Raw genomic sequence first — 24,791 nt, 5'->3', positions numbered from 1 at the left:
TAACTGCAAGCTTTTCATATTTATGGCAGGCTTAGGTCTTCATCCAGACCTGAAAACAATGCCTTCAACATCAAAACAAACACAATAGGAAACCTCAGTGTATCTCCTAAACAAAAATATTTACTCAAGCGAGTACATTTCCAAACAAGTTATTCCAGAGGTAAAATATCTCTGGAAAACTGCTGGGAAGAGGTTGCTCAGAGTGACAAGGCCGTGCATGTTTGGACAGGTAACTTCCCTGGGATCACCGGGCTTGTCTCGTGGTGGTCCTTTGAGGAATAATCAGAAATTGTTTTAAATCATTCTAAACATGGACAAATGATGACTTCAATTCCTATTAATATTTTTAATAAAAAAAATAATCTGGCATTCTGGAACACGTTCACGAGGAGCACACAAAGAGTCTTCAAAGACTGTGACTTGAAAATAGATCAGAAATGTGTCAGTCAGGTTTAAGATTGTTTTCTATGAACGAGACAGCGTTCTATAAATCAGAATTCCATAATCAAATTGCTGCTGTTTTGCCATAACCAATGCCCTTGGGTTCAGTGTAGCTGGGCAGATAGAACTAAAGGTGAAGCTGATTCATGGTATTTTTTTGCTGTAAATAAATCTTTACTAAATTGAGGTCAATGACAAAACAACTCCTGCCATCAGTGGAGGCAGGACTGTGCCCTTTTGAGCTGCCCTCGTGCACAAGTTCAGATCTGTTGCAGTTCAGTGGGTGCTGGTTTTCTTCTTTTTTTTCTGTTTTTACCATTGCAATTTTCTGGGAATGGGAGTAGAAGCCACTGGCATGTTTTAGCATGAATCACTGCGTGAGAAATACTTTCCATTGTGGAAATGCAGCTGAACAATCGTTACCTTGAATAGGTAGAAAAGACACTCAGTGTCTTCTGGCCTCCAGCTTTTGTCTGCAGGGAGGGATCTCACTGCTGGCTTAGAACAAAAAATTGCAGAAATTGAAAAGGCAGCACCATCCCCAGTGGTTTAGTTTAGTTATGGAAAAGTAAATGCAGATGAAAGGGTTCAACCATTCTTTTGAATGTGAGAATTGACTCGTAAGACGAAGCCAGTGATAAATCTGTTACATTTTCTGTGAGCATTCAGATAAGAGCTTCAAGGAGTGGTATGAAAATTTCAGATAAGAGATAGTTTGGGGCATAATTTCTCCTTTGAGAGAGTTTCTTTTTTACATTCCACACGAAGTTTGGAAGTTTGCACTCTGAGACTTGTATTAGATCAAACCCTGAGCAACAGTCAGTCAGGCTGAAAAAAATTCAGACATGTTTGTGCAAAGATTTCTTGTGCAGCTTCTGCTAAAGACAGTGGGAGCTCGACAAGTGAGAGGTGGGTAGGGTGGACCCCTTTTTTCATTTTTTCTTTTTCCTTTTTTTTTTTCCCCTCTCCTATCTGGAGGATGAAAAAGCTTCTGGTTTCACTTGAAATTTTAAAACAAAATCAGATTGACCACCATCCTGCTGTTGCTAACATGAGCCTTGTTTCTTGTCTGACTAAATTCCCAATAGCAAACACCATCTGCCTGTTGAAGGAGAAGAGGAATCACCACCCAGACAATGTCTCACTCCTTAGGGTTGGAAAACATCAAGTCTGCTACAAAAACTACATAGCAATACCCTTAGAAACCTCCAACTCCATGTTCTGTGCACTTGTTTTTTGAAGTTCTTCCTCTGAGATTGAATAAATTTTCCTCTGTTAAACAGAATAATTTTCGAACAAAGACCTTTTGTCCAGATCCAAATTCAGGTCAGGTGTCTCCATGTGGAATTTTACTGAATTCCTTGCAACAGTAGATGGTCTTGGGAAATTATCTTGCAGCTAAGAACATGTAAATTCAGATTGTGATAGAGCAACATAAATAATAGTGGTACACCAGTTTACCCTTGCAGGAATAATGAGTATCATTTGCTGCTGTAAAATGGTTCTTAAGTGCTATTTTTCCACAATATCAATAGGAACTTTGGAAAGCTGTGACTTTTTATTCAGGCATTTAAATTCCAGCAAGTTCTAAAAGACACATCTTTGCTTTGGATTTTATTCATGTAAATAGAAACAGGCACTTTAAAACATGTTATTTTATCTGAAATAATAGTTTTGTACTCTCTGGTTTAGTGAAGTACTATTATTTTGGAAGTTAACATTTTCCATCCTGCTCCAGAACGATTTTGAAATATTACGAAGCAGATAAAAACAAATGAATAACACACAAAAGAGCTAAGTTAGCTACTTTAAAGTATGTTTTGTAGAATTCCAGCTGGGAAAGGTCATGGAATGGTTTGGTTGGAAGGGACCTTAATGCTCACTTTGTTCCAGCCCCCTGCCAGGGACAGGGATGCCACTCACTGGATCAAGTTGCTCAGGGCCTCATCCAACCTGGCTTTGGAGGGGATATTTCTCCTTGCCTGGTGTCAGATCCATAGGTCTGGAAAGCCATGGGCTGTGGAGAGGCAGGAGCAATGGGATTCCTGCAGGAGCAGTGGGATTCCTGCAGGAGAGCTGTCCAGCACCGTTCCTGGTGCCTTCTGTTCCCTTCAGCATCTTCCAAGTGAGAGGTGCCTGCTGAGCTGCCTTGGATCCCTTCCGGGAGATTTGGGCTGTCATTGGAATGCGGGGGATTTTGAGCCTCATGGGAGAAGGAGAACCTTCCTTTAAGCACTGACTGGGCAGTACCTGTGAAGCAGCTGCTCCTTGACAGCCCTGCTCCAGATCTGCAGAGTGCAGAGGCTGCTCAGATTGATTTTCAGGCTTTGGGGGTTGATATTTTGCAAGCATTTGATGGTAGTGTAGGTCCTTGAAAGAACAACAACCTCTGTGGGTATCTCTGATTTGTGATGCTGGAGCAAATGAAGGCTTTAGTACAAGCCCACTGTTAGTTGTCAGTGTTAATGTGCCTTTATTTTGATGTTTCTGAGCCAGAATTTCCAGCAGAAACTGAGGTGTTTGTGTTTGACCATTCAAGCTGGGAGCAGAATCACAAAGGACTGCATGGAAATAGGAAATTGATATGTGCAATTATGAAACACTTTCCAGAGGTGTCCATGGCAACTAAAAGTCACGACTTTATGGGGTAACAAAAATCCCAAGAGAGATCTCAGTCGAAATATTGACTTTATGGCAAAGTGTAATTTATCTGCCCTCTGCTCACCTGACCTTTTCATATGGCACAGGAAGGATATCAATTACTGACCTCTTCCTTTCCATTAGAAGATAAGAACCTTATCACCTTTCCTCTCTTCTGCCATCCTTGTCACTCCCCAGGCACTCATCTTTGTTCTCAGGGGGTCTAATTGATACATATCTAATTAAAGGCAAAGCAGTTTTTCTCAACTTGCACTGGGCTTTGAAGTGTGGTGCTTTGATTTCAGACCTGAAGAACAGCTTCATGTGCCTGAAAGTTATTCTTTTTGCAACTGTACTTGTTGATCAGATCAAATATACAACCCCTGTGTACAAACTCTGCCTTGCCTGTGCACCAGTGCATTCATTTATTGTTAGTGAAAAAGAGAAGACAATTTGCCATGGATCTTGTTAAAGGGTACATGTGAGGTCTGCAGCTCTTCAGAGCTTTGGAGGTTAGGGCAAAACGTTCAAATTTTATGAGATAGGGGGGAAAAAATGATTCAGTAGAGACAGAGGTAGATAACTGGATTAGCAAGTAAAACAATGTTAGGATTTAATGATCCTGCAAGATGCAAGTTCTAAATTTCTTACCTTCTCGTGGCCTGCCTGCTGCAGAGGAATAAACTGGAGTTATTCCTCCATCATCCTATTCCTTGTCATTGTGTTTATTAAGACTGTCCTGTTGCCAATTGCTAATAAAGTCTGTGATGGTTTGGTTGTTGTTTTTTTTTTTCCCAAGCTAATTGCTCTTTTGATTTGGGCTTTTTCAAGTATGTGATAGGATTGCTGTTTGTAAGATGCAATAACCACAAGAATCTCATGGAGTTTTCCGAGGTCAGACTGTCACTGTGCTTTTGTTTGCTTATGCTGAGCTGGTCCTTGGCAGCCCCTGTGGCAGCTCAGCCAGTCCCTAAATTAACAGGTTGTTCTTTGTATTGGAAGGGACTGATGTGATTGAAGTTATTGGCATATATATGCCCAAACAAATTGTTCTGGGGGAGAGAGAGGGATCCAAGTGGAGAAAACTGGACAGGTCCAAAGACAGTTTGTTATAAGAACCCTGGTACGTTCAAGAATGTGCAAAGCACTAGAGAATAAAATTTCAGACCAGAAAATGAATGGGAAAGTACAGTTTTATTCCAAAATCTTTGTTAATGAAGGTTGAAGGATGTACTTTTTGTTATATTTCTCTGAAGGCAAAAGCCCTGGTGTACATGCAAGACATAGTGAGAAAAAATCAATTGCTGGTGCAACAATTTGTTTTTCTGTGATAGCAAAGTTGGGCCAATCCTCCTGGGGTTTGGCTTCCTAAGTAACTCAAGAGCCTATAGAAAAAGAATCATTGAAGTGCTTAAATTCATTTTAATAATATTGCCAAATCACTCATCTCAAACTTCTTTTTTTCAAAGGGCTTAGAGTCTCATGGGTTTTTTTTCTTAAGAGCTGGTGCTCCTGTTTCTGTGGACCAGCAATAGTTACCCAGAACCTTTTTGCAGGGCAGGACAGGAGAATCCTGTCCCACAGAACTTTTAGAGTTCACCTGCTGGTTAAAATCCCTTGTCAGCATGTGGAAGCACTAGTTTAATTATTTATTCTTCATTTATATTCTTACAGCCTAATTCTTTACATGTTCATGCACACAGATTTTGTTATTTTTTCCACAAGTGGACTTAATAAGACCCCAAAACCAGTGTGTTTTGCCTTTAAACTACCTTTATTTGCACGTAGCATTGCATCATTACATAAAACTAATACATTTTGTCTTGGTTTTGCTCTGCAGTACAGGATTGGCCAGCTGTACATGATCAGCAAGCACAGCCATGAGCAGAGTGACCGAGGGGAGGGGGTGGAAGTGGTGCAGAACGAGCCCTTCGAAGACCCCAACCACGGCAATGGGCAGCTGACAGAGAAACGTGTCTATCTCAACAGGCAAGTGCAATAAAACTCTTCCTCCCAGCACGGGCTGTAATAAAAATTTGCAAGGAATGCCCCTGGCAGGCAAAGAGAGAGCCCTCCTGTTTCAGTGGAACATGTTCCCAGAATACCTGCTGCTTCCTGAGAGCCACAGGAAGATGGGATAGATCCGTGGCTTGACACAGAGGGATTATTGCTATTTCTTCTAGAGAATCTCTTCCAAGAGAAGGAATTATAACTTGAAGTTAAGGATGTCCTGAAAATCAGAACTTTTGTTTTCTTTTACACTGAACTGTTTGTCATTTTGTTTTCTAAAATCGTTGGGGAGGGGGAGCCAAAACTAAAAACCAAAACCGACAAACACCTCACCCCCTAAGAAAACCAAAACCAAACCATTAAAATATATTTATTTAAGTTTTTCTCACCTCATAATCGTGCCCCAAAGCCAACATTTTTGGTGATGGAGTTTGCCTGGCAAAGTTAATTTGCATTACAATGACAACCTTAAAAGAGTGGTGGACAATTTGCTTTTGTTCCCCCGAAGTTCCATCGTTTCTTAGATGTGTCTCTTCCCGTGGTGAAATGATGCTGCTGAGGCATCGATTCCTCCACACTCCCAGGCCAGAGATGTTTATATATAGATTTGTGTCCTGTGAAATATATTGCTCAATCTGTTCCCGTTTGCACTGCTGCTGATCTAATTGAATATCCCTGCTTTTTTGAAGTTCTTCTTTTTCCCCTGGGCCTGTTTCATTTTATTAAACTTATGCTCTGCAGCATTTTTGGAGTGGGCATAGAAACACTCCAGCTATTGTTTCTACATTGCAGGTGACTCCTGCACTGCAAACCTGACATCTCTGACCTTAACTCAGGCCAAATTCAATCACCAGTGATGTTGCACACACACACACACACACATAACATAGGAGTCCAATAATATATATCTTGCCAACATTTAATATTATTGTAATTGTAACTGTTCTCTCACAGGCTAGATACAGGACTTGATAAAAATCAATAAATGTGTTCCCACTGTAGAGCTCCCAGAACTTGTGTGGTTTTTTAAAATGTTTCTGGATATTTCTTTCTGGCATGTTAAAAAGAAATAAGGCTTTAAGCACTGAAGAGCATTTCAGAATTGCCACTTGAGGGTGATTCAGAACCACTACAAGGACCTAGAAAACATGTACAAACCATACTTGGGAAGTGGTTCCTGGTAGTGCAGGCAGTGGGACAAAGGATCTTTCAGCCAAAGATGGGTACAAAGACTGACAAAGAAGATCTGAGTGCCCACTCAAATCTTTTCAGAACATCCACAACCTCCAGCTGTGGTGGATGTTTGAAATCAGGCTGACCAAGTTGAATAATAACTATGTATCCTCTATCTCGAGATTTGCCATTTCAATCTGGGTTTGGTGTCACAGTGCCACCAGATACTGCAGTACAGTTTGTGGGAGGGATCAGCAGGTTTTCAGGCCACTGTGGATTGTGCCTGGAGGCCAAAATATCCCTGGAAAGCTCCACTCCAGGAGATGTGCTTCAATACAAGATGTGCTGCAAACTTCTCTGCCTGCCTTCCTTGAGGGACAGGACTCCTCACACCAGCTTTTCTCTCCCTCAGCTTTTCTCCTTCCAGAGCCCACTGCCCTAATAAACTGGGGAGCTTTGCTTCACTCCATTTTGATCTGGACTGACCTCTCTTGAAGAGATTTGAGTTTCTATATTTCAGTGATGGTTTCTTGCAAATACTTGTGCATTATGTGTGTTGTCTTTTCTTACCTGCCAGTCCTTTAATTCTTGCAGAGGGTCTTCTTGGTCACCAGTGGTTTCAGCTGCACTGCCTTTAAGAAGCACATTCTCCCCATGTGCTGAGAGACTGAACTTCACCTGGGGAATAATAATAAGAATAAAAATAAGAAAAATAAAATAGACAATGTGATCCACAGATACCTGTGCTGCTGAAATAGAAATATTACCTTTTCATTCTCTGAGTGGACCCGTGGAACAATTCATGTGTGCCTGTGACTAGGACTTACTGGCAATTCTGAGTGTAATATGTGTTTTGCTCATAAAATTATTTTTTTCAAGATGTGCTGTACCAGTGAGGATAGGTAGACAGGCAAATATGCTAAAAACAATAACCAAAAAAAGTGCAAAATGAGCAGATGTATGTTTTCGAGTGTCAGTGTAACCTTAGTTATATTTAGAATTGTTTACTGCCTCTTCTCTCCTGCTGGAACAATGTTTTCAGAAGCTGAAAGTCTCTGCATCCTCTGGTATTTATAATTTAGGCATCAGAGTAAAGTTTAGCAGGGGTAAGGGAGGCAGTCATAAAAACACTGACAGAGGCTGACAAAATAAACAGATCTGATACAGGGAAGTCTATTATGCAGGATGTAAAATGCTGCTTAAAAGTCTGTACACAAGAAAGGTTTATGTAAAGAAAAGAATCGAGTTTTGAGCAATGTCATCAAAGAGCAAAAGTCAATGCACTTGGCTTTGGATCTGTAGATAATGTACTAACTCTGCATTTTGCCTCTGGGCAGATAAAATATTTATGTGTAGCTACACCGTAGTTAAATAAACCCTAATGATCCGAACTGTATTTTCTTCAGAAATTTGCTAACATGGAAAGTTAATTTACTTTCTGCACACAGTTATCTAAACAGAACTGATTCAAACATTTCCACTTGGAAAATAGAGGTTTGAAAGCCTCTGGTTCAGCTCAGTAAAGATTCAGTCTTGGTCCAGGTGACCTTCTCGACGCTTGGCTGGACCAACAGTTGGAACTGAGTCCCTCAAGAACAGGGATATTTGTGGTCTCCAAAGTGCCTTGGAGTGACCAGTCCTGGCATCCTCAGTGCTTATAGCTGAAGTCATTAAGAAAGGCTTGAAAGAGGAGTTAGAGTGAACTTGCCTTTTTAAAATGTTTCTTTGTTCATCAGTTTTTGTGACCAGAGTGCTGGAAATAAGAGCCCCAAGAGCTGTGGTAAAAGAATGCTCCCCCTCTGCCATAGTATTATTTAATTATCCTTTAATGATGCTGTATCCATTCATTTCTGGTCCTGCTGCTGTTGTACCACCATGCTGGTGAGTTCTGTTGACAGCCTGAGCTCTGAGCTGTGCCATCAGTTCCATTAATTCCCTTCCCTTTTGTTATTTACTTTTCCCATCAGCAGAGAGGGGCAAACGCTGCCTGCCAGCCTCACGAGGTGTTTTGAGTGATTTGTTAATTTTAATAGAAAACCCTCCCACCTGGGAGTTGGTGTTGGTAGTGTGGGAACAGCTGCGTGCCAGGTGAGCTGAACATGAGGGTTGGAGCTCTGGCAGAGAATATGGAGGGAGAAAAAAACAGTGTTTGTGAAGAAGAACTAATGGATTCGGGATGGAAGTGGCCTGAAATCTGGGTTTCCTCACGAGCTCTTGTCAGAGGGTGCCTCCCTGTGGTTAAGGGTGTGGTGCCGTGGTTACACCTGGGGTGGACCAACCTGTTGAGTCCAGCCATGGCCAAAGGGCTGGGGCCAGGAATTCCTGAAATCTACCAGGAATTCCCAAAATCTGCAGCCTGGGTTCAATCTGCTCAGGGATCATTGCACTGGCACCAACCTGCTCCCTCGGGGAGGGGAGCCAGCCTTGCTTTCACCTGTGCTGTGGGGAAAGCTGAGGCACAAAATGAAAATACTCCTCTGAAGTCCAGGCATTGCTGTGTCCCCTAAAACACCTGCCAGGAAACGAGCACCTTCTTTTCCACGAGGCTCAGAAGTCATAAAGTCTTCTAATTTTCTGTTTTCTTTTTCCTTTCAGCAAACTGCCTAGCTGGGCTAGAGCAGTCGTTCCCAAAATATTTTATGTTACAGAGAAGGCCTGGAATTATTATCCTTACACAATCACAGGTAAGGATTAAAGCAGAAATGATGAGTGGGTTGTGATTTTGGGGTAGTTGAGTTTATCTTCAGAAGCTCCAAGTTACATCCTGAGCAAGAGATGCCAAGTTTCTGTAATAACTCCCTTGAACTGCAGATATTTTTCCACCTTATATTTACTGATATCAGGAAATAAAGATTATTTATTATATGTCTGTAAGGACAGGTAAAAACTGGAAAGTTGTATCTGTGCAGTTTCAGCCTTGCAAAGAAAACATCAGGTGCCTGAGTTCTGTGTGACTTGTGTCCTAAATTTATTGTCCCATAGACTTTAGTCAAATAAAATCAGCAGGCTGTCTGACACAATAATCTTTATTATTAATGGATGTTTACTGTAAGGATCTTGCATCATTGTTTTATTTCACATTTCTTCTTTTTTCTCTTTTCCTTCATCGTTCTTTCTTTTACAAATGGACAACTGGAAATCAGAATACACAGTAAGTTTTTCTTCCTCTTTTTATTCTAAAAGTAGAAAAAATATGTAAAATATAGTAGTAGAATCCAAACTGATTCCTTTCTAATATAACTAATTCATAATGGGTTCAGTAGTATAACTTTATTTCAGCTATTTGTTTAAGAAATTTAAGGGGAAATTTGAAGTGTTTCTATGGAGATCCTATAAATTATTTACCTTATTTTTTTATCACTTTGAAATAATTTGATATATTTGCAGTTACTGACTGTAACAAAGAGAAGCTTCTGTAAAACAGGGCAAGGCTTTTAAGGTTCCAGCTATTACGTGGAGACATGAGAACAGATTTTATTTTATTTATTGTTTTATTAACTTATAAAATGCTCGTCTCTGGTATAGTATCTGGGAAACTGTACAATCTGTAGACAAAATTAAACATAATCTGGGCACAGTGCCCAGAAAAATCAGCTATTCCCTCTAGCAGAGCTAAGGCAAAATATAGCACATAATTCATGAGAAATATTGTTTTAAATGTGCTGGCCTCAATAATATACAGTAAGTTTTCAGCAGCCTTTGGAAGATGAGGAGGAGATGGTGAGGAAATTCCAGGTGAAGGGACCTTTTGGAAACTCCTGCTTTGATTTAGTCTGAACTTCTGACCGGTGGATAAAACATAATCCACTTGTTTTTCTTGACTCTGCAGTGCTCCAAATGTTTGTGCAGATTTTTTAAAAACTCATAAAGCATAAAGAGAGGAAAGAGATTTCAGGGTGATAAATGTGGAAGAGGGAACATAAAGGGATTTAAAGGCTCAGATCTGAAAGGTGGAGACCAAGAGCTGAAACTGTAATGACCAGGTTTGAAAACCCAAAGCACCAAACTGTGTTTTTCAATATGTGCTGTAGATATTACTTTCACTTTCTGCTTTATTTCATGTTTAAAGTTCATTTGATTGTCAGAGGAAACACAAATGCCCCAAAAGGGACAGTAGTAATGAGGGACAAATTCTCAGCTTTTTGCCAGAAGATGTTTTCAGTTCACATTAATTAAGGGTTTACCTTTGAGAGCACATTTAGTTTTAGGCTGGGAAGGTGACATTTGCTGTGTTGCACTGATGTCTTTCCACTGGATATTTGAAAGTAAATCTGAGTTTTTTTATGTGAATCTTTTTTTTTTTTCTTTAACTGAAAGAGACGAGTGGGAACGATGAAAAGGGATGGTAGCAGACAGAAATATATGTCTGAATTTGAAATGCAACACATTGTCAAAACCAAACAGCAATGCTGTGCTCAGAGAACCTGAACCAGGAGGTGATCTCTGTGTAATCCCATGAAACCACAGCTGGAACACATTTCAGAGCAGGTTGGTGGAAGGTGAACAGCTCCAGAGATGTTCAGGAGCATCAGCAGAAATGATTGCAGGGCTGGAGAGACTTGTAAAGTAAAACTAAATTGGTCTCCAAGTGTAGAAGGTAGGCAGAGCAGTCACAAGTGACAGTCTAACTGCCTGGGGGAGCTGGGGACTAATTACTCACCACGGTGCAAGGAAACAGAACTAGAAATACTGGGATGAGATGAGGGAAACCACTGCAGACAAAAATCTAAACTATGTTTTAATGCAACTGATAGACTGTGGATTTATCTTCACGGAAAACAGAGACAGTGCCTTTGCCTCAAACTGTTGAATCTAGAACAAAAATGTTAAATGTACCACTGGGAATAATTCCTATCCCTGTCTGGAATATTTCTCTAAATTTTGATCTTCTGCAGTCATTAGAGAATTCTGAAAGAAAGAATAAGCCCACAGGCATTGCCCAAAATATATAAGGTAGCTTGGAAACCCTTTTCTTAGAGGCAGCAAATTCCCTCCAAAGGGTCTGTGGGCCACAGTAAGAGTTAAATTGAGCTTCACTTCAAGGAAAACTGATTCTAAAGGCAGGCCAATAATTGGATAAATAAAGCATAATCTTATCAAGTACATACTGCTCTGTGGTGTGTTCACACCTTATTAACCTTCAAGTTCCACTCTAAACAGAGGGAAGGACCTTAAAGGCTTAGGATGTTATTTCAGTGTCTGCCAGTGATTTGGAAGAGGATGAACAACAAACTGAATCTTGCTGATGGTCTGAAGGTTTTTTCAGTGGTAAAATACGAAGGCTGGTGAGAAATATTCAAGCCCATATTCTATCAACCTGGTTCTCCTGTGAAATATTATGGAATTCATAAATATGACCTTCTTAGGGGCCTGAAATTAGGACACCTAAGAAAAAAACGCTCACTGGGCATTGAAAATAATTTTCAGCATATTGCTCTCTGCAATGGCTGTGTAAAAAGCCAAGAGTGATTGGATGCATGAAAACAGGAATGGAAATTATACTGTCATGATGTTAGTCCTTAATAATCTGGGGCCAGTTATGGATAAATTTGACAGCAAACAGCATGTCTGCTCCCAAGTCCTGACAGCCATGTTAAAAGTATGGCAAGCAGATGACACACTTGAGCTAATGAGCTGAGCAGAACTATTGCACAAGCAATGCCTTTGTGGGGTGTAAGATGTGAAATCGTGGTGTGTCAGGGGAGCATCTGCAGATGTACCTCATTAAAGCTGCCACACAAAAGACTTCCTACCAGGAAGATGACACATGGCTACTGTCCCAAGAAATGCTGTCTCAGAGCTGGAGATAATCCTTGAAAGCTTCCTGCTGACATTGAGAGGGAGGAGGAAGTCGAAAAAAACTACTTTGGGAGCTGAAGCCAAAGGAAGTGCTGCAGATTTGGGGGTGCTATTTTGGGAGTAAGATGTCCCTTTAAAGTTCAGTTTAGGTGGCCATGTGAGAAAGTCTCTTCAGGTTATTCAGGAGCTGCTTTGGTTTTGGTCTTGTCATTAGACACCTGACAAGATACCTTGCCAAAATACAGGATTCATTTTTATCTACGAGTTTGTTTACTATTGTGATTAGGTTGATGTTAAGATCATAAAGCTGGGATACTGTATTTGGGGCACAGCAGAAAGGGAGCCCTATGGATTCCATTCCATAAGGGATCCCAGGACTTGGGTATCAGCAAGTGCCTCCTGCCCAGCTACACCTGCATTCCCAGGGGGAAAGCTGCTGGCTTTGGAAAGAATTCCTTTGCTAGTCACAGGCTGGGGCCTTTGTCCCTTGGAGGCTGGAGGAAAGATGCCTTGCAGCTCTCAACAACCCCTTCTGTGCCAGCTTATCAGAGCCTTTGCAAATACATCTCTTGAGTGGAAAATATTTATGCTATTCTTGGTGGACGAGAATGAGGGAACTTTCAGGAGGCTTTGTTATTTTTCTTTCTGGATTAGAAATAATTAACTAGAAAGCAAACCCGTGTCTCCTGCAAACCAAATGAAAAGGAATTGTGTAGAACTAAGTTTCTTTGCCTGCACTGAGATATTGTCGGAAAATAAACAGCACAGAGCAAATATCCATTTGAGCTGCTCAAGTGAGAGTGGAGATTCTGGACAAAAAAAAAAAAGAGAGGAGCCCTCAAGCAAACAAATAATCAGATCACGAATGTTTGGTGACTAAACCGTGGTACAAAAACTTCATGTGATCGAAGCACAGTGAGAATGAGCCAAACAAAGTTTAGCTCTCAAGTTGGAGCACAAAGAGGCTTGGAAAAGTACAAACAGAATTGAAGCAAACTCTTCTGAGTTTGAAGGAGCAGTTCAAGTGTTTACCAGGGAGCATTTCAAATAGATTTGCTGCCTGACCCGAACAGCTTCAGCGTTGTTAGCAATATTTCACTTCTGGGGCTGAAATTAAAAAAAAACAACAGCTGGACAAAATTTTTTTGTGTGCATAATTTATGGCCAATTGTTGGTTTCATAATTATGTAAAGCAAAATAAACACTGAAATTGCATGGTTTAGTCTCTGTGAGGAGGAGGATTCCTTCAAGATGCCAATGTCTCAAATTAACTTAGGAACGGGATATAAATTCAGAATGTTTATGAAAAACAGTTATGGAACAGAAAGCAGGAGACAACAATTCCTTTGATGATTTATCACAATGACATTAATTCTTCCACAGCAAATGACTGAGGAAAATAAAATTATGTCATCTGGTATGTGTCAAGGCCCCAGAGTGAGAGTTGCTAAATGGTCCATTACTGACCTGCTGGTTTCTGATTACTTTTGAGAATAGGCATGTTTTGTGCTTCACTTTGCTGCTGGTTTATCCGTGAAGTGAATTATCTGGAAGGAAGGTTTTTGTAACTGTTGTTTTTATAATGAGATGACTTGAGAAGGAAAATAGTTGTTTCAGATAAACATGGCTGGAGAGTTTTTTCCTGCGTTCGCTTGGTCTGGTTACCAGCCCTTGAAATTTGGATGTAACCCATCACTCTTCAGTGCATAAACTTTTCTCCAGCTGGAGTAGATGAAGAGCCTGCATGAAAAGTGTAACAGAATCTTATTGAAGGATTAGAGCCTAATGCAAAGTTACTACCAGAATTCCTCCCCTCTCACCCCCAACTCAGAAGACAGGCTGGTGCCACTGCTCTAAAAAAACACAGATTTGTGTCCCTTAGAGGTTCCAGCAACAAGAAGGACCTCTGTAGTATTTATAAAACCCAAATAACATATTTTTAGAAAGCTGCAAACCTGTGTTCTCATCTAATAGCTTAACCCCATTGAAACAAGTAAATCAAAACTGCTTAGAGAATTCCCTTTTTCCAGCACTGGCTTATTGTGAAGCAATCCAAACCCCTCTGATTGATGGGACTGTCATTTCCACTTGTGCACGCAGCTCCTCCCTGCTGTTCCTCCTCAATAAGCAGGTTACTGCTCCCATGCATCAAAGAGAGAGATCCTAAGGGAAGGCAAAGCCAGAGAGAAGAGTTTCACAGTGGCTGGAGGCAACTTGTTAGTCACCGTTTCATCTCCAAGTTATTGTATGTAATACAAACAGTGGGTTTCTTTCTCAGCTTGTTTATGAGTTTTGCTCCCTGGTTTATTTTCAAGCCCTGCTTTTATATTGTTCTCTACCCTTTCCGCTCAACAGCACTTTTGTTTTGCTCTTTGCCACCTTCCTGTGCTTATCCTGCTGTCCAAGTTCTCCTCCCTCTCGTGGAGTCCCATCTCCCCGATCCTGCCATCCCCCTGCCCAGCCCTTTCCGTCTATTCTCTTCCACCCTTGTCATCCTGATGGCTGCTGGTCTGTGCAGTGGGTGACCTGTATCCCACAGCAGCCCTGGGGGGTCACAGGCAGTGCTGTCTGGAGCAGTCTGAGAGTACTCAATAACATGGTGGCCATTTTGCAAGGAACTTTGGGTATTCCACCTTCCACCACCCCCTTTGGCTGTTACGGAGAAGTAGGGACTCCATTTGCCTTTCCCAGTGTTTTGATCTTCAGTAAAGAAATGCTGTTGTCACCCACTGAGTACCAAAACAGTGCCCCAAAATTTTTTAATTCAAAGGGTGTGGTATCTGGAAATGACCCGTTAAAAAAGATTTAATTTGGCTTGACCACTCTCACCTCACTGTAGCAGTCACTGGGTTCTTTACCTGGAGGTTCCATGGAGATTGCTCTGTAAAGGATCCAGTTCCACCTGTGTTGCCAATATAATGTATATGTGACCATATAGAAAAAATCATCAGTCTGAGAAGTGGTGGGAAATGAGAGAGAAAATTTACATGAAATGTCTGCCTGGCTGGGCTTTTATGTTGAGATTTAGGGGGATGTGCTTCTGCTGCTTAAATAAAAAGTGGGATTAATTCTCACTGTACAAAAATAACTGCCAAGGATTGTGGATTAATATTCACAAGGAGCAGGAGAAGTGAAGTGCAAGGGTGAGGTCTCTAGCAGGTCTTTGAACACTCTGCAGACAGAAACCATGTGGAAAATGAACTGTGGAAAATGTCAGCTGCAATGGCATTGATGAACTGGCATCACTCACACAAAGCAGGTTCCAGAGGGTAAAGAAACCTCTCTCAGACGAACATATTTACTGACAACTCCAGTAATTCCTGCAGCCACCTCGGGTGTAATTACCATGCAAAGGTTAATCTGACAGCCCTGTCCATAAAACCATTGTCACACCCCGTGTGTTTGACTGTCTCTTTAAGACTTTGGCAGTGTTTTGGCACACTTGGGTTCTACCCTGTTCTTGTAAGTGTTGCTTATTGCCATGGCAACGCTAATCAATCACCGTGCTAAAAATAGGCCTTTCGTTTTTCAAGAGGTTATATGTGGGGAATTGCAAATGCAAGTGCAGGCTGTGCTTTCCGTGTGCTGCATTCATTCCCTTCATTTTCATGAGGAAATGCCCCTGTATCCTGCATTCATTCCCTTCATTTTCATGTGGAAATGCCCCTGTATCCTGCATTCATTCCCTTCATTTTCCTGTGGAAATGCCCCTGTATGCTGCATTCATTCCCTTCATTTTCATGTGGAAATGCCCCTTCTAGTGTGTGGTAATTACTGTTACAGGACAGTTATTGCACTGAGTGCTCTCAGGAGCCTTAAACCTCTCTCAGCTCTTCCAAATTGAGGTACCAAATATAGAAAGTTTAAGAAAACAAACAAATAGACCCCTCAGAATGTTCCCCTTGTTTGTTTTTGAGTGTCACAGGTATACTGGAGTATAACAATTTTCTAAGGAGTTTATAAGACATCTAAAAAGTCTGGAGGTGACAATATAGAAGACACTTGCTTTGAGAGCTTATCATTGAAGACACTGAAGATTTTGTACTATTTTGGAGAACTTAAGTCTAATTTCAAGTTAAAGATTGAATTTGCCACTATTATATTCCAAAGAGGAACCTTGCAAGCTGTAGATACAGTGAGATGGAGAGCTGAAAACAGTGCCCTGTGCATTCCTGAGTGTGCTGGGGATTGATGACCTCCAGGTCTGTGCTGGAAGAACATGGGCCCCAGGAGAGGCAGAGCAGGAAGGGAGTAGTGCTTGGAAGAAAAAAAATCTGCTCAAAGGTTTATTACCTATTATTCACTCCCCAGTTTGATTCTGACTGTTGCATAACAATTTTAATCCCCAGCTAAGTAAATACGAGGCCACTTTAGGAGGGGGGGAAAAAACCCAACAACTTTTTGCATGATGAATAATAGTCTTTTGAACGATGCATAAACAGTGTTCTGGTTCTGCCAGAGCCCTCTGCCAATTAGTCAGAGCGCAGCTGATGAATCATGAGACACATTCTGTGAAATGTTCAAAAATTTGGGCCCTGCTAAGCGTGTTCCTGAAAGCCAGCGAGACCCCCCACGGCTGCTGGAGCAGTGGCTGCCAGTCACTCGAGTTTCTGGGAGATATATTTGCAGTGCAGTTACTTGTTGGTGAATTTTTCACTTGGGGTAAACCCATGTTACCATTTATAATCTCAAATTAGGTTGTCACAGTCCTTCATGCCTAACACAAGGGAGGCTGACTGTGGGTGGGTTTACACAGGGTGACTCTGCTCTCTAATGGGGTGGCTTGAGGTAAAAGGCACTTATGATTCTTCTGTACTACTCTAAGGATCCTTGGTCTTTCCTTAGTGGTTTTTTTTTGTGAAATACAAGGTCAGAAGATCTCGTGTTTTAATTAGAGTTGAGATCCTGGGTCACAGGAATCAACAACTAGATTGAAGCAATGTCTTGGTGAACTGCTACAGTCAATATTTGGGACAGCAACATTTCAGTGTCATGACCTGACTCACGGCTGGTGACCTCCAGGCAGTGACTGAAAACAGCAGGGGATTTTTTTAGTAGCAAGAGGAAAGGGAAATCTGGCATTTGGCTTTATTCATCATTTCATCTGGAACTGCAGCCACGCCTCAGATCTACGGCACAAAGGGAGGGTTTGCCTTTCGTGGCACCTCATTTTGGGAAAACTCTCTCCCCTGTTTTTTAAGGATGTACTGGTTGAGTACTGGATATCCTGTGCTCAGAAGGTTGAGCAATGACTTCTTGGGTGATATCCATGGAAGAAGGGACGTATTTTCCGTAGTCTGCAGGGAGCTGGCTCCTCATTTCAGTTGTGCTGTGCTCCACCTGGCCTCCTAAATCACCTCTCCCTTAGTCATCAGCCCCTCCCTCAGAGCTCTCCTGGTTTTATCAAGCCCAAACTTGGGCCAACAGCACCGTGGACACTGAGGCCCCATGTCCTCATTGTATAACCTGTGTGTACAGCACCTTAAAGAGTCATTTGCTGTAGGGGATTAATGCTGCAGCACACGAGGAACTGGCAGTTAATGCAAGAAAAGACTTGGTGACTAATGGTAAAGATGCTGAACTGGAATCCTTCAGGGTTGGTTACACAGCTGCTCTGTCTGCCTACCTGCAAAGTTGCTTTGAAAGAAAAACTGTGAAATGCTAAATAAAAGATACTTGGAGTATTTTTTCTACTCAAATTATGTTGCCTACTATTATAAATTCTAGTCTTCGTAAGACAGCTAAGCTAAGTAATCCTCAGAAAAATTAATTTATTCCCATGTAAATACAGAAATATTATCTTTAATAGAAAAGCATTTGTGTATTCTTAATTTTTTTGCATTATTGAAAATTTATTTGGGTTTAGTGTAAAGGAATTTCCCCAGCAGATCATAATCCATCTTAATTTCATTAATGGGAAATTACACTAAAATTCATTTCTCACTGAAAATTGTAAAAAGCCCTCACACATGAAAGCATTGCTGTCTGTTTGGTCAGGACCTGCAGGTAGTGAAGTGTCCTTGGCTTATTTTATAGGAGGGATAGACTGATCCATGCTGAGGAATATCAAGTTGCTCTCAAGATCTTAGTGAATTAAATTTATAACAAGGCATTCAGTACATTCAGACTCTTTGGCATAGTGAGCATGGAAACAATTGTATCTACTTATTCCAGAGTGCCTTTACTCATTTATTTATACCTTCATTATAGTATTCAGCTTTTAGGTAAAATCTCTACATCCCTCCAGAATCATAAACCCCTTTGCTTTTATGTTCTGTGAACTTTTACATTTTTTTCTTGAAGTAACCTGCAAAAAATAAGAGAGCTGATACCGAAGGGGTTGTACTGAATATGTCAGCTGATGAAACAAGGTGTATTTTTTATGTTAAACATATCTTTCTTCTTTTGCAGTGTTCCTTTTTGCCTAAATTCTCCATTCATATAGAGACGAAGTACGAGGACAACAAAGGCAGCAACGACAGTGTAAGTACGATGGCTTGTGCAAAATTAGATTTAATCCTTTTAGTTACCCGTGGGCTGTGTCTGAGGGTTGGGGGTCTCTCAGTTTGGGGAAAAGCCCCATCAGTTTGTGCCTTTGCCCCTCCCTGGGTGTCCTGGTCATGAGCAGCTTCTAAGTTTGCAGAGGAGTTGCCTCTAAACCAGCAGGAGATGAAAGATCCCTGCACACACCGCCCCTTCTGCCTCTCCCCTTCTACTTGTTACTTCTCTAAACACAAGTTACAAATGTGAATTTAATCCTGGTGAACGTTTATGCAGAGTAAAGAAAAGATTACTTTTTTTTTTTTTGGTGTAATTGTATTCCACTTTATCTGGTTCACATAATTCTCTGTGGGTAAAGGGGTCGAATTCCAAGGAGGTGTCAGGAAGAGCAAACAGGAAACTAAACAATGGTCAGAGATCTCAGTAAACAGCTTCAGGGGAACAGTGGGTGGGGACCGAGGTGATGCTTTTCGCAGTCATGTACCCAAAGTTAAAAAGGTTTCAGAGTTACAGCTTAGAGATGAGAAGGACAATTAACTGTTTAAAATCCTCTCTAGGGAAGGATGGGATATCCAGCAGCTGCTGATCCGGGGGGGCTCAGGAGCAGAGGGCAGGAGCTCAGTGGGACTTTGTTGCTCAGAGAGGGAGCAAATCAGAGTCCTACACCTTGCCAAAAAAGAGTAACTTCCCAATAAAGCCCAACATTTAAGGATGCAGCCCTTGGATTCACACACAAACATATTCCTCTGTGTTTCATTTTGGTTTGCTTTAAACAGCCATTGGCTGCAGACTTCGGGGAAGAAGTTTCTTGTAGGCATGAAATACAAGTTACAATGTCCAGAAAAGTGATCTGTAATACAGAGACCCCAATGAAGGAGTGTTTGAACTCTTTCTTGAGAAGGAAGAAGGCAGTAAAGCAGGTTTTAAGGGTTCTTAGGCACAGCCTTCCAGTGTCCTGGAGGTGTCCCTCCTGCAGCCTTGGGGAGGGGAAGGTGTTTTCTGTTCTGCAGGTGGGAGGCACATTTCCCTCAGCCTTGCTGTTAATGAGGCTGACAGCTGCTGGGCTGCTCATGGCAGAGTAATTACATGTACAAGAACAAGGTATCATTTGGAATAATGCTTTTGGCATACAGACACTTTCCCACTGGGAACATGACAGGGATCATCTATTACCCACCAGATACCCACAGCCCTCAGTCAGTGCTGCTCTGAGCCAGTGCAGTGAGAGAGTGAGAAAGAAGTGTGTTCCATTAGCAGCTATGTGAGCATTATGTAATTTATGCACTATTTAATGTTCACTTCTGCTTTTTGGCAGCACTTTCATTCAGAGCAAGCCCACACCTTTGGCTTTGGGAGGGTGCAGACTTGTCTTCTGGTACATCATAATGTCAGCAGTGAGCAGACACGTTCTGTGCTGCTGCCTGACAGAGGAAAAGCTGAAGCTGTTGAATTAGTGAGTTTTCAGGGTGTCAGGTTGTGGCTGAAATCCTGTGAATCAAGCCCTGAACAGTACCCAGCCAGGGAATTTAAGGTGAAAGGGACACAGGGGTTGGATACTCGGGTGATGTAAATCAAAGAGTCTCTACTCTGCTTGAATCCAGCTCTCCCAATGTCATTTTTCCCAGAGTGCCAGGGGGGTAATATCATATTACCTTTATATTGCAGCACCTGAGTCACAGACTAGGCAAGTGTTTACCTAGATTAAGAGATTTCATTGACCCTTCCTTGAACTGAGGAGGAGAAAGAGAAACTGAATTAGAGAGTTGCACTGCAGCCCTAATTTCCCTGGTTTTGTAATTCTGTGAGCTGGGCTATTCACGGGTGTGGACACAGTAAACCAGTGGAATATCTACATTTTTGTGCTGTTGATCCAGTGCTCTTGATCTGGTGGCACAGACGTGGCTGGTACAGCCCTGAAATGCTGGATGGTTCATAAATATTGAGAGACTTCTGTTAATCCAAACCTTGGAACTGGGACTAAGAGTCCATCTTGTTTCCATTACTCACTGAACAGGCTTAAACTTCTCTTAAGAACACACAAAGTGTATTTGTCCTTCGTGTCAGACAAGTTTAGATTAAATTTCACAATGTTTGTCTGGCTAGAAAACAAAAGGAAGCAGCATCCATTCCTATAGATCTCCATAGATACACTATTATTCCTTCATTGCAACTATCAACCTTGGCTGATGAAGAAATAATTAGTCCAAAAAATACTTCTGTAAATTTTGCAGTTGTAGTGCAAAATAGACTGAATGAATATTAATGTTATGGTAATGAGTGTAATAATGCATGTCTGATTTTAACTCAGCTATTTCTCCATATATTTTTTGAGATCATACAGGTTTTTTGAAATCTTTGATCTCTTCTTCATTTCCATGCTGTCTGGTAAAATAGATATTGATTGTGAAAAGCAATAATTAGATATAAGGGTACTAAAACTAATTCCACTTATGAATGGAAAAAAGCAATATAAATGCTGTCAGGTTCCTGGTGTCATTTAGCAGGCTGGTATGTTATTGGAATTATTTCATTTAACATGTTGCATTGTCTGGTATAATTCTACCAAATTACTGCAATATATCTTGATGCAAAATTCCTCCTGATTTTCCATCCTAACTGTCCTGACAGAAGATTTTTTTATGTCCTTGACTTTTTTATCATTTTAACCTATTTTAAATGTGTTAAAGCACTATTGTTCCAATCTGTTAAAGTTTGCACTTGATTTGCACAAATATAAACACTGACAGAAAGAACAGTGGACAGTAATAAAGTCCTTTATTGAGGTAAAACCTTGTGTAGTGGTGCAGAACCATAAATCCATCCAGCTGTGATTTCAGTGCCCAGTGCAGCTGATTTTGCTTTATCACACGAGATGTTCCATGGCAACTCTCTCCTTGGAAAAACAGAGCCAGTGCTGGATGAACACGTTAGTACATCAAATATTGTCCCTGCTACCTTGCAGTTTATAGCTTTGGTAACTGTTGGAAACTGGACCAAGGAGTCAGGCCAGGCAGTGTTTCCTCTTTTTCCTTTTTAAAAAGCCGAGTTCTTAATTTAAAGAGAAATTAAATTTTTTATTTGACTTTAGTTTGAAATTACAAAGTGGAATATCTAAAAATTAGAATGTTTTATGTCATGTAAATGCCACAGGAGGTGGGATCTGCAGGGCACATGAAAATGTTGCTTCCCTTTGCATCCCCAGCCCGTGACGTAGGTCGGGGCCGCAGAGGGAGCTGCAGGTGCTGCAGCAGAGCCTCAGTGAGCACAGACCAGGGGGAAAGTGCAGAGTAATCACACACTTCTCTGACCATAAGGAAAAATCAGCACTTTGAGAATTGGAATGTAGAGACAGAAAGTCTGTGTTTGGAATATTAAAACCATAGGGAACATCCAGGAGAATCCCTCAGGTTGCCTAAGGATTGAAATGGTCACAAATCCAGGCAGGAGGGGTGTGAGTTGCTGTTGTTTGTGAGTGACTGGGCTGTGCTTCCTAGGAACAGACTTCCTTAACCTGTGCTATTATTTGGGCAGGTATTTTCTTTACCCAGTCCCTTGAATGGTCAGTATTTGTGTCACACAGGGCTCATTTTAATTATAATTTCATTAATAATTGGTGTCTTGCTCTCACTTTCCCCCATCTCATGTTCTTACTATTTCCATGTACACTACAGACACACATTTTGGGTTTTTTAGTTTCAGTGAGGAATGCACCAACTGTGCATGACAATGAGCTGTGTTGATTCCAAAGGATCCACCATATGGCTCCAGTGGATGCTGTAATCAATGCACAGTGATCTCACACACGGCAGCTCCCTGTTTTCCTTGGATGCCACACTCTAGTCATGGGGAAAAGGTTTGAAAAGCAGTTTGTAGCTGAAGGTAGAGAAAGGCAGAGTGAGGACAGACACTGTTCAGAAATCACTGAATCACAGAGACACTCAATTTTCCTGTTTGTTGCAGAAGGGTCATTATGTTTGACTGATTGCTGTTGGTTTGTTTTGATTTGTTTTTTAGTCACAGAATTAATTGCTGCTGATATTTGGGCAGTGAATCTTTGCCATCTGACAGTCTGGGGAAAGCAAAAAAGTACAGCTTGTAAAATAATCCAAAGTTGTCAATAATGGAAATTCACTGTATGTAAAACTTCCAGTGCCTTGCTCTTTGTAGCATAACATTTTTCTCTGGAAAACTCCATGGCTGGATCTTGATTATTAAACTGAAGTAAAATAAATTTTAGGTATGGCAGCTCATAAGAAAATCCATTTCTAGTTTGGTTTGGTTTAAGGTGGATTTTTTTCCCATAGTTTTATCTCCTGTCTTAGTAACATGGAAGTAGGTTGTAACAAACTTGACTATAGCACATGGAAATTAAATGTAAATTCACTATTTAAAGCAACTGCCATGAAACACTGATTTAAGCTGAAAAGGATTCAGCTGTGCCCTGGTTTAGCCTCACTGCACAGCAGGATCTCATTCTGGAATCTGTCAAAAGGATTGCTGGGCATCACTCAAAACATGGCAAAGTCAAACCCGGGGGCACTCTGAGGGTGGCTTTATTTGCACCTGAACTTTTCCTGTATTTTGGTATTAAATATCCATCATCTCCTGTGTAATTTGCAATGATTTTGTAAAGCTTTCCCCCTCTAATAATTCTCAAAAAATACAAGCCAACCAGAGGAGAGGTTAGCCTGGAATTCCTCCTGTGTGAAGAGCTGTCTCTTTGTTGAACTCCAGATCGTGTGTCCCAAGCACATATGGCTCTTCCAGAACATATGACAGGGCCCACACTGACAGGGAGTGTGAACAAGTGCTGTGGTTGTGCCTCTACATTTTGATTTTTCTAAATGAACTGCTGAAGCGAGTTAGTAAATCTGGCACTTGAACTAGATGTGACTTAAAAAACCCTAATCCCAGTAAATATTATAGATAGGCTATCATGGTCTTGGAAGCATAGCTACTTTGACATAATGGCATAAAAATCCATTTCTGTGTCCAGAAAGTACAAAACTAAATGAGATATTTTGTAGGAGATGGGATAAGAGGGGAGTCGTGACATGGAGATCAAAAGGAGCAGGGAGCAAGGCTGCAGATAAATATGTAAGTGCCTCTCCCTCTCTGCAGCAGACAGGGATATTCCCTTGCAGTTCAGGGTGCCAAATTTTCTGCTCTCACAGAGGGATTCAGCCTTTTCCCATAGAAGAATTGCTTCCAATTATGTGTGTCCATAGAAATAGTTTTAGCCAGCAAACAGGTCTGAAATTGGTCAATTCCTGTAATCTTTGCCCAAAAAAAGCAAATTAAGGGACTTTGGAGGTAAAAGAGGTTGGGGCATGACTTACTGAAAAGTTACACAATAAACTCCATGGATAAAGTTCTGAGTGGGAGTTCTTTTGGTTTAGAGCAAATTTTCCTTCAGAAAAACGAGAGCTGCAGTGCCCCAGGTGACACAACCTGCTCAAGGTGCTGTGGCAATACCCTGCCAGGGGTTCTGGCCCTGGCAATCTGAGGAGATCAGAATTTCAAGGTGGAGAGTATATTTTGTGCCTTTTTTTTTGATGGCAAAAAAAGGATTATCCTTGCAGTCCTTGCTGCAATTACACCCCTAACACAAATTAGCTGCCTCGTTACAGGCTTCTGACCACAAACTCCTTGTGTCTGGGCTGGTAAAAAAAGAAACCATTTTGTGGTAATGAACAGAGCTGAACACCTTTTCCAGCTGGTAATCCTTGGATGGCTCTTTTGCTCTTGAGGGCACAAAAACCAACATCACAAGAGAGGATCATGTATTATGAAACAAAGCCCAGCCAGAGGCAGGGATGTGACCCTCCTGGTAGTGCAGATGAACAAGGAGTTTGCCAGAGTGGGTGGAATCAATGGATTGAACAGGATCTGCTTTTATACTGTTTATATCCAACCCAGATTAGCAGTGGGGATTGGCCATGAAAGTTAAATTTTGGATTAACTACATCTGAATGGAATTGAAGGCAGCAACTTAGCCTGAAATAATAGGAAAAAGAAGAAAAATGGGAGAGAAGCTTGTAGAAAAGATGATGTTAAATTTGTTGTTGACTTCCCATCATCTCCTAACCTGAGTGTTTATTCTGGCTGTGGCCACCTGGGAAAGAGAGTCACTAGCCAAGGGTGTGCCAGGACATGTCATTGAAGGGCATGAGGGAAATTTAAATACCTCAGGACTTACATTTCTGCAGTGTCCTGTCTGAGCTCTC

The 24,791-nt window shown here is 41.2% G+C and overlaps 1 protein-coding gene across 2 annotated transcripts in view; it reads left to right on the top strand.

Annotated features, from left to right (window-relative positions):
* Positions 1-24,791, top strand: part of PITPNC1 (phosphatidylinositol transfer protein cytoplasmic 1) — a 77,787-nt gene that overhangs the window by 31,423 nt on the left and 21,573 nt on the right. For both annotated transcript variants that reach the window (XM_027692022.1, XM_027692023.1), the window contains exons 2-5: positions 4,922-5,070; positions 8,860-8,948; positions 9,408-9,415; positions 18,475-18,546. In XM_027692022.1, the coding sequence (XP_027547823.1) occupies positions 4,922-5,070; positions 8,860-8,948; positions 9,408-9,415; positions 18,475-18,546 (318 nt within the window). The remainder of the gene's footprint in view (positions 1-4,921; positions 5,071-8,859; positions 8,949-9,407; positions 9,416-18,474; positions 18,547-24,791) is intronic.

The sequence above is a fragment of the Neopelma chrysocephalum genome, unplaced genomic scaffold, assembly GCF_003984885.1.
Source record: "Neopelma chrysocephalum unplaced genomic scaffold, ASM398488v2 Primary Assembly neopelma1_84, whole genome shotgun sequence".
Classification (NCBI taxonomy): domain Eukaryota; kingdom Metazoa; phylum Chordata; class Aves; order Passeriformes; family Pipridae; genus Neopelma; species Neopelma chrysocephalum.
The sequence above is the reverse complement of the archived record's forward strand: the minus strand, read 5'-3'. Positions and strand labels throughout refer to the sequence as shown.